The sequence below is a fragment of the Nicotiana tabacum genome, chromosome 22 (assembly GCF_000715075.1).
Source record: "Nicotiana tabacum cultivar K326 chromosome 22, ASM71507v2, whole genome shotgun sequence".
Taxonomy (NCBI): Eukaryota; Viridiplantae; Streptophyta; class Magnoliopsida; order Solanales; family Solanaceae; genus Nicotiana; species Nicotiana tabacum.
The window spans coordinates 59,382,663-59,395,926 of NC_134101.1; the positions used below are offsets into that span (position 1 = coordinate 59,382,663).

The following is a 13,264-nucleotide window of genomic DNA, read 5'->3' on the forward strand; positions in this document are numbered from 1 at the left end:
GTTTGTTTGAATATTTCCGTTGTTGGTTTTGACACTTGTATTAAATAATTATATGTTTCAATAAAATGGCTTGAATTATTGTTATAGTCGGCTTACCTAGTCTTACAGACTAAGTGTCATCACGACGCCTGTGGTGGGATTTTGGGTCGTAACAAAACTTGAATGCATTGAATACAACAGTTAGATGCAACAGAATACAAGCATATATTATAAAACATGCAGGCAGTAGGTTATTATTACAGGTTGTATCCAGCATAAATACATGATATATTCACATATTGCATATTACAGAAACATATCATGAAAGAAGCATATATTATGAATACAACATAATATATGTTGTATAATAATATGTTGCCATGAATACACTATAAATCTATTACGAATACATATACATATAGTTGAATACAACATATTGGTGAAGAAGTTGTAAGTAATAACACTCAAACCTCATAGTATTTGACCTATCAACACAGAATTGAAACCTTTCAGCAATTGCATATTGCTCCATCACCGCCTTCAATGTGGCCTTATCCTTAAATACTTGTCCAGCCATCACCTCTTTTTGATTAGTATTTGAAATAAACTTCATCCATCTACAATTTCTTTATCCAATGTAGTTATACACAATGGATACATCCCGAATCTCTGTTCTTCTTTTTCAACTCTACATACACCCTGTAACCGATGTCGTTATGTATTTTCATAGGCGTGCAATTTCCTTCCACTTTGTATTCAATTTTAATTGTCTTGAAGCTCAAATCTATGTCAAGTTGCTTCAAAATTGAAGCAACCAAATCATTGTACGACGCATACTACTTTATCAATATCCCATCAATCGAATAATCGACATAACAATTTTCAATGTTCCACTTGCCAGAATGACGAATTAGCATTGTTAAACTTGCCATCTAGAAAATCGAATTTCAAAATATTTTTATAGATACTTGTATCAATTCCGAGCAGAACCTCAAACAATATCAGGAAAAAAAACTCGAAATGTATCAGAATGAAAAAAGAGGGACTGAAACTCTGAAGAATGCTCTGTTTTTTGGTATTTAGCGTCTGATAAATCTTCTCATTAATTGGATTGATAATGTTGCATGTTATAATTGATGTAGTTAAGTTATATTAGGAGGGTATCACGTTAAATTAGCAGTTTTCTGTTATTAAACAACTGGAGAGACCTATTATTGTGTTGATTGTCGTTATTGTATTCATGAATATATACATGGCACGAATACATGTGAATACAACGACTGACAATTGGACTGCCCTGTTTTTAGCCATTTTTTGCTACTGTATTCATGAATACAGTAGCGCGAATACATCGAATACATTATCATAATAACTGAAAGATAGCTACTGGAAGTAATTATGTATATAATAGCTATAGGAAGTTAATAGCCACTATACAATAGTGGTTTCTGAAAATTTCTCTATTTGACTATGTTATATTTCAGGTAAAGTTATAAAAATATATCCTCTGTAGGGGTGTTCATGGTTCGGTTTGGATCGGTTTTTTTCTTAAAAAGAAACCAATCCAAGTAAGTCGGTTTTTCAAATATTTGAACCAAACCAAACCAATTAAGTTGGTTTTTATTGATTCGGTTTTTCGAGTTTTTCAGTTATTTATCAGTTTTTTCTTAAATATGAGACATACACTACCAAACACATATTCCGAAGACTACATTTTCAATGTAACACTATCAAACTAATTGTTGTTTGAGAAATCTATCATTTACCAAGATATATTGATGACAATTGAATCAAATAGTGATGAATAATTTAAGTACTCAATTAAAAATCGACTATTTTTAACATGAAATAAATTCTTATACTTAGCAAAAGAAAACTACCAATCAAAATAGAATATAAAGGCAAAAAAATTGATTATTATAATAGCAAAAAACTAGACGAAAAATATGAATATATATCATAAAATTTTAGAAACTTTATATAAAACTATACATATATATATAGGTGTAATAATAAATTTAAATAGCTTCTTCTATAGTCGGTTTGGTTCGGGTTTTTTCAGTTATTTTTTGATTAAATCCAAAACCAAACCAAATTTAATCGATTTTTAAAATTCAAAACCAAAACCAAACCAAACCTAAAAGGTATCGGGTTTTTTGGTCGGTTTGATTCGGTTTTCAGTTTTCGGTTTGATTCGGTTTTTCGGGTTTTAATGAACACCCCTAATCCTCTGCTACAAATAGGGAAAGTATTGGTTAGCTTGATAGTGTACCTGTTTGGTTGTCGTGTAAAGCATGGACTGATTCACAGAGGGGAACCATCTCTACATTACTTACTTATAGCATGTTTGGCCAAGCTTCTTTTTTGGCCAAAAGTGTTTTTTTAGTCAAAAATGTTTTTTTGCCAAAATTAAAGTGTTTGGTCAAGCTTTTTGATGGAAAAAAAGTATTTTTGAGTAGAAGCAAAAGCAGTTTTGAAGAAATAGAAAAAAAAATAGCTTCTCTTTGAAAGCATTTTTTTGAAAAACACTTTTGAGAAAAATACACTTAGAAACACTTTTTAAAAGCTTAGTCAAACAATAATTATTGCTCAAAAGTGCTTTTCAAATTAATTAGCCAAACAAAAAATACTTCTCACCAAAAGTACTTTTTTGAAAAATACTTTTGAGAAAAAACGTTTTTCAAAATAAGCAAATTTTAGAAGCTTCCCAAACAGGCTAATAAAAAGATGTAAAGCTAAGAGTGTAACTCCCAAAATAGTAATTCTGGAGAAAGCTTGCTAGAGTCAAATTTGGGCTCCAATAGTAATCATGAAGAAGTGATTAGCATAACCACTTCCATCGCAAAGCTTATTCTCAATTGTAGCAAATAAAGCAATTAGCATCACTTCCATCGAACACTGGATTAGTTAATACAATTTCTGGAATATCAGAAGGCTGTAGCCTGTAGGCAAAGAGAATTTGAGGGATCAAATGCTTGTGTCAGTGTTTAAAGCCATAACTTATCAAATTTTTTGACGAAAAGCTCGGATCCTATCCAGCAACAGAATGATGATAATGACGCTAAGGTAAAACCTTATTATCTGAACTTCTGTGATGAAACACAATTGATGAATCTGATTTTCAAAACTTCAGAACTCAAATTCCGATTATTGAATCGCAAGAAAAAACCAAAGAGAGAAGAAGATAACCAGTACATATGAATCACAATCATACTATGATCGATGCATCAACCAACTCCATAGAACCTGATACCATGTTAAAATGTCACAAATTTGCAATCAAAAATAAATAACAATAGAAAGAATGGTGGGACAGAAACAGAAATGAGTAACTGATTTCTTCATTTCTCCTGATATCTCGTGTATAACATGTATAAACAAGGCAAAATTGCTGCTAGCCAACTTAGTTACACATTGCAAGCACTCAACTCTTCTATACAAACTTACACTAACTAATCTGAGCTTACAAGTTGCAAGCACTCAACTCATCTATACAAACTTACACTAACTTGAGCTGGCACAAGTCCTAACTAATTTCAAACAAATGATTTTTGCATAAACTTCAGCTGCTACCATCATTCGCTTCCCTTATGCATGAGTATGTGAGCTCCATCGGATACAATTGCCTGCATGTTAGCTTGCATGAGGATGAAAGATGTTTAACAGTTGTACAGAGCATTGTTATGTTTTTGAAGTATGCTGATGTGACCATATGCATGCAGTTCCGAAGCTTTATGGTCTTTCCGGATGATGCAGCGGAAGCTGCTAGATATGGTTTCAACGCTGCAGATAGGCCAGAAAAGTTTCTTGGTTTTGGCATTCCTTTAATCGGAGAAGAAACCAAGGAGTTATCACCCCCCCCCCCCCAAACCCCCAGGTAGTATAGATCCTATTAATAAAACAAACAAAGAGCTTAGTTTTCACAAAAAAAATATCTACTTTGTACCTCGAACTGGATACGCATAACAACAAATCCTTAGAAGAGAACAAAAATGGAGTAAAGGGTCTAGGAAGAGTTAAACAACGATCGACTCAGAACATTTTGTCTGGAAGGATGATACCAAAGTACCACACAGCAAGCTGATTTCACCTGGGCACATAGATAGTCAGCTTGAATATGACAACAAATGCAGTAAATAATCCAAAACAAGTTTTTAATAATGTTAAAGACAAGCTGTCTTATGGTTGAAATACTCTGAATTGGTTCATTGACCTTTTCCATATTCTTTTTTCAATAGGTCAGCATATGATTCCTGGTGATAATGAAGTTGAGGAACAGGACGTAGAGTACGATACAGCCAAGCCCATGATTTAGGACAAAATGCAGTACATACAGCCAAGCCTGAGCCTTCAGGAAAAAATGCAAAAGGATAGAATAAAGAAATTGTTAACAAGAATGGTGTGTACATAGATATTTTGCATCCGCTTATCAGACTTCGAAAGGGATTTTAGTAGCTTTGTTTAATTAAAGTATGCTAACTGCTTTATTTGGCTATGTTTGGTGTTATACTTTCAAATGTATCTGTTAAAGTTCTTGTGGTGAAGCTGCACAAATTAATTAAAGTGTTTAGTGTGCAGGATGTAGCATGTTTCTTTGCTTCAAATTTAGCCCATGTCAAATTCATTGCTGCTAACTTTTTATTTACTTAAGACTAAAAGACTGATTTAAAGAGGAGAACCATCTCTAGATGGCTGGCTTGAAAAAGATGGAAAGCCAGAATGTAGCTTGCCTGCAAAATAATAGAGTCAAATTTGTAGGAATGTGAACAGGGTACCTGTATCTCAATGCTTTCAAGGCTGACAAAACCTGTTTGAAGGAGAAATAACTTAAATGGAAAGAGCAACTACATATAAAAACAATTATACAAGTAAAACCCTTTCATGCCTTATGTTGCTACTCGAGGAGGCTCTTGTGAGCTATATTGCTTGGACTCTCGGAAAATGTCTGGTGCGTATCGGATCCTCCAAAAGTAGTGTATTTTTTAAGGATCTGAAACGGGTGCGGCAGCATTTTGGATTCCGTGCAAATAGCTTGTGAGATTTCTTGTGCTTACATCCTTTCTTTTTTCCTTTTGCGGTTGGGTTTTTTTTTTTTTTGGGTGTGTGTGTGTGTTTGGGGGGGGGGGGGGGGGGAGGACTCGAGCTGAGCAATACAGAACAGCAGAACAAAGAATGCAAGCCTACAGATCTCTTATCAACTTAAATTAGTTATTAATGACACGACCGACTTCCTAAGACAGAGGGCGATGCCAAATGAAACATCCATCTCTTGGATTACTCCAATATCAGATTGTTAGAAGAGAGACTCTGGGAATCATGCCATCTTGCAGAATCGGCAGGAACAATTCCTAGCAAACGTATTGTGGTAACATACCATATACAACCAATGAAACAGAGAATGGACGGTTCCCATCAAAATGCAAAGCAGCTACGTGGTACAAGACACATAAGATACAACATAATGGCATCAGGGACAGAAGAGACCAATAGTTAACCTCCACGAGAACAAAACAACAACCAAACATAGGTAAATGGTAATAAAATCCAGCATTATATGGTTATGTGGAGAAGAGTAAATGGTAGATTTATTGCTCTTTATCAGATTGAATTATTTCAGTACATGGAATCCCAATTTTGTACAGATCTGCACTATCATAGAGCTGGTATAACTTTTGCAGTTATAAAATTTTATACTTCCCTTCTCAAGAAAATTCCAGCATTATATGGTAAGTCTCCCATGAAATGCTTTAATCAATCATTGCTCTATCTTTCCCTTTTCTGTATGGGACCATAGCAGCACATGGATCTAAGAAATGTGCTATAAATGGTAATAATAAACCTTCACAGCTACACTCTGTTCCAACCAACATGAATAAGGAAAACAAGACATACTTTCACTCGAGCCTAGCTTGTACTCCTATTATTAACAGTGTTTCAAGAATCTTTTGTATCGAGTGCACAACTATGTCATCGTTGGGCTGTTAATATTGGAGCTAACTCATGTTTCATTTGTGTGCCAAGTATGTTTCTCAAATATCTTCTAGTAATAAGACCAAATGGTGCAATAACACTGAGCAATTTAGTTAAAATAACAAAGAAACACGCCAAAGATTTCATTCATCATGTGATTCAATTTTACATTTGAGTTGTACGCCAAAGGGCCTCCATAACCTACAATTACAATTTGACCTCGTCTTACCCGTGGAAGAATACTGATACAAGATAAACAGAAAAATGTGTACTTAACATATGATCTATCAATCTCTCACTTTATAGTGGAAATGTCACTGGTATATAGAAACAGGAGGATACTTGAACATGTCCGAGATGAATGGTATTACCTGTGGTCTCTCTACCAAATCGCGGTAGAAATCATACTCTGCATCATAGTCATGTAACTTCAGCTCAGCCCTCTGATTTGTATGATAATGATGCTTAGCTGAAGAGGATTTGCCGAATCCAAAAACACTAACCTTGTCACAAACACCTAAAGCAAGTATCACAGCTTGCAAACCAGAAGAGTAATGGAAATTAGCTCCATCATGAGCAGGAGCCCATTCCTGAAGAGGCTTCCCAGTTCCCTCCACGAATCGTTTCAACGAGTAATACTTCACAATCCTAGCACACAACATGTCAAAGCGCGGATCAGTGACAATTAATGGCGCTTTATGTGAAGAATTACACACCATGTAATCCAAGAAATGCACAGGCTGACATACATACATAACTAAGGCCACATTCACTCCATATGGATGGCAAAAACAACCTTCCCTCCGCGCACAAAGATGCAAGATATTACTATTGACAAATGAAAGAGTAGTCTTTGAACCTACTCTACCTTCAAATCCCCCAGTTCTTGCATTGTTCAATCGAATCACAGCTTCGTGACTATCAATTAACTCTCCATACTGACTCTTCAACAAAATCCCACTATTCCCTACAACAGCACATGACTTATATCTCTTCTCTGATCCCACTTTACCATTATGTCTATCAATAGGAACCTTAACTGTATTCACCAAATCCACCATTACATCTTCCTTATGAAACTTCCTATTTCTAAACCAATCTTGCAAATGCCTCCTAAAACTCTGCCAAAGGCGATAAAACTCCGGTGACCGGAGCTGTACCGGTATACCTCTAGCTGTCCTTGGTCTTATATCTATTCTATATCTTCCTGAAGACAAGAATGATCTATGACGACTATGGGTTCTGAAATTCCCTTCCAATAACTCCTCAACTTCTTTTTTCAACTTGGGTTCCCCTATATCAACAGATGCATATTTCAAAAGTGTCTCATTTATAACTGGTTTTTGAGCCTTCACAGCAAAAGGGTATTCATTTTTCAGCTCAATGGAGCTGTAACGCAGGGTAACTCGAACAGCAAGTGTAGCTGCCACTGCCATTAGCAGTAACACACTGAACAATGGTCGCATTGTCCGTTTCATCATTCCCAAAATGACATAACCAAATTAGAAATACAAAAAAAACTTGATTTTTAAGCTGGGAATAAAATGTTAAAGATTGCAGTAGCTGCAAATGATGTGTAAAGATCTAGAAGAAATTAAGAGATTACGATTTTGGTTCATATTGGGAAATGGAAGAAAAATCAAGAAAATGTTTTTGCACATGAGTCAACTAGTCTTAAGGGGAAAGTATATTAATGAGGATTTATGAGGTTTAAATAGAATGATAGATCTGGGACTTCCAAGAGATTTGAGTGGTTGGGTGGTCAGCTTCAAGAGAGAGGGGTGGGGGTGGGGGTGGAGTGGGGAGAGAACCCTAAAAAGTGGAGGAGTGAGCTGATTGTTGAGGGGGAAGTAGGCAAGAAGATGCTGATATATTTTGGAAACTGAACTTCAGTAACCATGGGGTTTGGGTGTTAATTACAACTGTTATGGGTTTCAGGGGTTTTAAATTTGTTAATTAATTTTAGTTTCACTTATTTAAGATGTTAATTACTCCTACATTGTATGTTAAAGGAATGAGAATGACGCAGTTCGTGGAGAGGCACAATTTGTTCACAAGCTTTTAATTCAACTACTCGTCCAATAGAATATTGTTTTCATTTCGAGACCTCTGAAAATGTTTCCCACTATTCTATTACTCCTATAATGTTATTCTGCGCATTTCAATGGAGAACCTTTTAATATAATTCAAATCTTGTGATTAATAAAAATGTAAAGCTTTAAATTATGATGTGATATTTTTCTATCAAACTCTTTAATTATTGCTTTAATATTCTCTTTATCTATTGTTATTAATAATATAATATGATGACAAATTAATATAAAACTTCATATTCCATCTAAAAGTACCACTTAAAAAACAATTACAATAATAACAGAGATTGAGAATTAGAAGTCTTGTTATCATCGGCGGAGACGGCCTCTGGTGTCTCATCTCACACCATTTCTCTAAATGTATTCACCACTAAATTTACTCCCCTCAACTTTGCTTTAAAAATCAAATTCCCCCATTAACATTGAACAATAATTATTCTTCCCCCTTTTATGTTTATTGACTTTTTTAAATAGCTATTTACCCTTACATATCATCCTTTGTCTCTTCTTTTCTTATCTTTTTTTAACTTTTTTAAAATCATGAAATTTTTCTTTCGTTTATTAAAATTTATATAACAAAAGTACCTGTAGAAAGCAGAAAAATTATTTATGAGACGAAAAAAGAAGAGTGAGAAATAGTAATTTAAGTAATATATTCTATAGTGAGCAAACAACAACAACAACCCAGTATAATCTCACTAGTGGGGTCTGGAGAGGATAGTGTGTACGCAGACCTTACCCCTACCCTGGAGTAGAGAGGCTGTTTCCGATAGACTATCGGCTCCCTCCCTCCAAGAACTCCTACCTTGCTCTTGGGGTGACTCGAACTCACAATCTCTTGATTAGAAGTGGAGGACGCTTACCACTAGAGCAACCCACTATTGTCATATTCTATAGTGAGCAGAATAAAATAATTTAATTTTATTTATAGCAATCAAAGCTCTAATATATATTCATAAAGTGACAATAAAAGGGAGTAAAAACTTTACAAACATATTTGAATGTAAGTAATACAAAAATGATTAATAAAAATATAGATTAATTTATAAGAAAATTCTATATAGATAAATGAGTTTTGATCGCTATTAATGAAATAAAAATAGAGATAAATTTATATCAGAATTCTAAAAGATTATCTATTATATTATTAATGCATTCTAAATTATAATTTAAAAATTATTTTATTAATGCCGATCAAAACTCATTTATCTATATAGATGATAGAGAATAAGAGAGAAACTTAAATATATGCATATACATACATACATAAATACATACATACATAGTACACGTAATATTTAAATAAAAATTATAAAAAAAATAGCGTTAGATTTTGTAATAAAATTATAAAAAAGATTATCTTACTTATAATGTTAATGAACTTAAGTAAATCTACACTAAGATAGAAAATTATTTAAACTATAGGTAAAATGTCTAGGTTAAAAAATAAAATATTATCCTATATAATATAAAAAGGCATTACATAGATGGAGAATTAAAAATATCTAGGGCAAAATTGATATTGCATATGATAAGAGGAGGAGAATGAATATTGTTCAAAGTTAGGGGGAGAGTTTGATTGTTAGAGCAAAGTTGGAGGGGGTAATGATTTTCACCCAAATATATGAGTAAATAATGTTTTATTTAAAACACACACACATATATAATAGACCAACACCACTTAAAAGTTAATACTAATAAACATTCTCCCCGTCCCACGTTAACTGTCAATTTAGCTTTTTTTACGCCCGTTAAAAAATAATAAATACAAAATATAGTTTATTAAATGCTTTTTAAGAATTTTATAATATTGAAAAGAACTACTATTAATCTTGAATTCCTAAAGTGATAATTATTTTTAAATAATGTTTTTGAGCTAAAGTGACTATGACGGGGGAGTATCAATTTGAAACAAGAATAGAACATAGAACTTTTACCACTTCAAACCACAATTCATAACTAACTACAAATAAATCGATGTTACTTGCACAAAATCTTGCGCCACAACTTGTTACCTGAAGTTTTTATAATTTAACTATACATACAAATCTATCTACGTTCATTCGCAAACGTCACGGCTACTATACAATTATCGTCTATCTAATGTTGATATTATTCTACAACCTCTCAATTTCAGGTATATGGCCAGATATGACAAACTATTACCATCTTGTCGAGGAAAAACAAATGAATATAAAAATTAAAAATTGAAGACGGCAAGTTGGGGGTTGTCCGTGTTGTGGCTGGATTTGCCGTCATAATCATGATATGGTGAAATCAACTGCTTGTTTCTTTCCAATGCATGAAATTAAAAAGAGGAATATATAAATTTAATTTTCCTCATTTAGGAAATTGTAGGCTTCACTAAATTCACCTTACACTAAAGACCAAGGAATTCAGGTCAGGATCTTAGTAGTGTTTGCTAATATGTAGTTCCTTTTTTTCCCCTTCATTTAGTACTGTCTTTTAGTATTAACCCTTGTATCCTATATAAACTTTTTCATTGTCGAGAATTTGAGAAAAATATTACAATATTAATTTTGTTTACTATTGTCAGCTAAGTTTTTTCTCTAGTCAGTCTATTTGGCTAAATTTTTAAAATTAGCTTATTTTGAAAAGTGTTTTTCTCAAGTGCTTTTCGAAACATGTTTTTTTTGTGAGAAGTAGTTTGTGTTTGACTAATCAATTTGAAAAACACTTTTGAATAACTATTAGTATTTGGCTAAACTTTTAAAAAATAATCCTAAGTATATTTTCTCAAAAATACTTTTGGGGAGAAATTATTTTCTCAACTTCTCAAAAATAATTTCTGCTTCTGCTTAAAAATATATTTTTTCTCCTAAAAGCTTGGTCAAATACTTCAACTTTGAAATTACTTTTTTTTTTTTTTGGCCTTGGAGAAACTTGGCCAAAACAGGCTAAATTAATATGCCTACATATGTTACTTATTCTTTTTTGTACATTATGTATCTTTAAAGGAACAAGCATTCAATTTTTTTTCCAAACACTACCCACAAGCAAACAGGTCATATTAGTTATGTTTTATTTCAGTAGGTTATCACATGGTTGGGATGATTATCCATGTTTCCGCTTAAAATTGGTGTGAAGTTGTTAGATTGCAAATTGGGATGATCATCACGTGCTTGTGATTATTGGTGAGTGGTGACAACCTTTTTGTTGGGATGGAGTATGGACTGTCAAGAAAATACAAGATTTACCGTACCTTGCTTAGTGCATATTTTTCTACTTTTCAATATTATACTATTGAAAAACATCTAAAAAAAAAAGAGAGAATGTTGTTAATAGATGTAAACTTTGAACAAGATGGAGAGACGAATTCATGATCTATTGCTCATGAATTTAAAGTGAATGCGATATAATTATATAATATAATTTGAATTTTTTAATTATGTATATATTGTTTAAGTGAAAAATAATGAGTTCAGTTGAACCCATACGTAGAGATATAAAATGAAGTTGAGGTATCTTGTACATTATGTTATTTAATATGTACTCTTCTAGATACATCTATTAGTTGGCTAGTTAAGACATATTGTTACCTTTGTATATATCATACACATTTTGTACATTGTATACATAAGGAAAGAAATACAGCTTACATTTTCTCTCTCTACAATCTTCTGTCTCTCACTATACATTTTCCTTTTTCTTCTCACTAGACCTTGCCTTCATTTCCATGACAGATCCAGGTTACTTTTGGCATGGTATCAGAGCGGGTCGAGTACGATCTGTAATCTGAAGCTTCTAGCACCTCTCAGTTTCCCCAAATCAAGTTCTCTTTTCTTCGATTTTCGATTTTCATCCTAACCCTAAATTCTGACTAATAACGAATTCAACTACGATGACGAGTGATTCTTCCCAAATTGGAGTCAGAACTTTACATGCAAGCCCTCAATTACTCGATTGCAACGACCCGCTGTTTGTTCATCCCTCAGACACGCCGGGGATTGCGTTGGTTCCTCAATTGCTGGTCGAAACAGAAAACTACTCGGAATGGAGTCTCTCTATGAAAATGTCGCTTTTGGTGATGAACAAAATAGGTTTCATTGACGGAACATGTACTAGGGAGAAGTATGAAGCAGATTCGTTCAGGTTGCACCAGTGGGATCGATGTAATGCCATTGTACAGCCGTGGATCATGAGTTCAGTGGCTCAGGAGCTTAGGAAAGGAATTGTTTACTCCTCAAATGCAAAAAAGGTTTGGGAAGCGTTTAGAGAAAGGTTTGACAAAGTAAACGCGACTAAGGTGTATCACATGAACAGAGAGATTAGCAGTTTGACTCAAGAAATATCGAGTGTCTCAATCTATTACTCAAGGTTAAATGTTCTGCGGGCAGAGTTTGAGTCGATTATGCCATTTCCTGGGTGCGATTGTGTAAAATCTAGAGAATTTGTTGAGTTTTTACGCCAACAAAAATTGATGAAGTTTCTAATGGGACTCAATGACACATATGCTCCAAAAAGGAGCCAAATCCTGATGATGAATCCTACGCCTACAATTGATCAAGCTTATTCGATGATAATCAAGGAAGAAAGCCAGAGATTGAATAGCAACTTAGGAGTGCAAAGTGGAATACTAGGGAGTGCACCTATGGATGGAGGATCCAGTGCTATGATACCAATCAACACCTCCAATGCAAGGAATGGGAGGAATTGGAACCTGCAGTGTGACTATTGCCACATGAAGGGATACACAAAAGAAAATTGCTACAAGCTGATTGGTTATCCAACATGGCCCAAGTTCAACAACAACAATAGGAGAAGAAGAGGCTACAATGGCACTCCAGCAGTAGCACACAATGAAAACGTGAAGGCACAAGAGGAGATGTATACTACTGGGACAAAAGGCACTGGATACACAGGAGGTCTAGCATCTGCACCTATCTTTACTCATGAGCAATATCAATAGATACTTATGTTGCTGGACAAGAATAAAGGATCAGCTGCAATAGAGATGGCAAATATGGCAGAGTCAACTGCAAATGAGATAGCTAACATGGCAGGTAAATCCGTTACTAACTATGGTTGTTGGATAATTGATTCTGGAGTCTCAAATCATATGGCTTCCTCCTTGTATCTATTTTCTCACTCATAATCTATACCTTCTGATTCTATTTCTAATTCTATGCACTTACCTAATGGAGATGGTTCTAAGATTACTCATTCAGGGTCTTGTTCTCTGCCCAATTCACAAGTCTTAC

The 13,264-nt window shown here is 33.9% G+C and overlaps 2 protein-coding genes across 3 annotated transcripts; one reads left to right on the forward strand and one right to left on the reverse strand.

Moving 5' to 3' along the window:
* Window positions 1–6,068: 6,068 nt before the first annotated feature.
* LOC107787929 (beta-1,6-galactosyltransferase GALT29A) lies at window positions 6,069–7,787 on the reverse strand. 2 transcript variants are annotated; one of them, XM_016609549.2, is made up of 2 exons: window positions 6,703–7,787; window positions 6,069–6,597 (listed from the first exon to the last, which is right to left on the reverse strand). In XM_016609549.2, the coding sequence occupies exons 1-2, from the start codon at window positions 7,428–7,430 to the stop codon at window positions 6,264–6,266; spliced, it is 1,062 nt and encodes a 353-aa protein (XP_016465035.2). In that variant the 5' UTR covers window positions 7,431–7,787; the 3' UTR covers window positions 6,069–6,263. The 2 variants fall into 2 exon arrangements, with proteins under 2 accessions (XP_016465035.2, XP_016465034.2); XM_016609548.2 differs by having other exon boundaries at window positions 6,069–7,787.
* Window positions 7,788–11,904: 4,117 nt separating this feature from the next.
* On the forward strand, window positions 11,905–12,972 carry LOC142175882 (uncharacterized). The gene has a single exon (XM_075242889.1). It carries the CDS (start codon window positions 11,905–11,907, stop codon window positions 12,970–12,972), a length of 1,068 nt encoding a protein of 355 aa, XP_075098990.1.
* The last annotated feature ends 292 nt before the right edge of the window (window positions 12,973–13,264 follow it).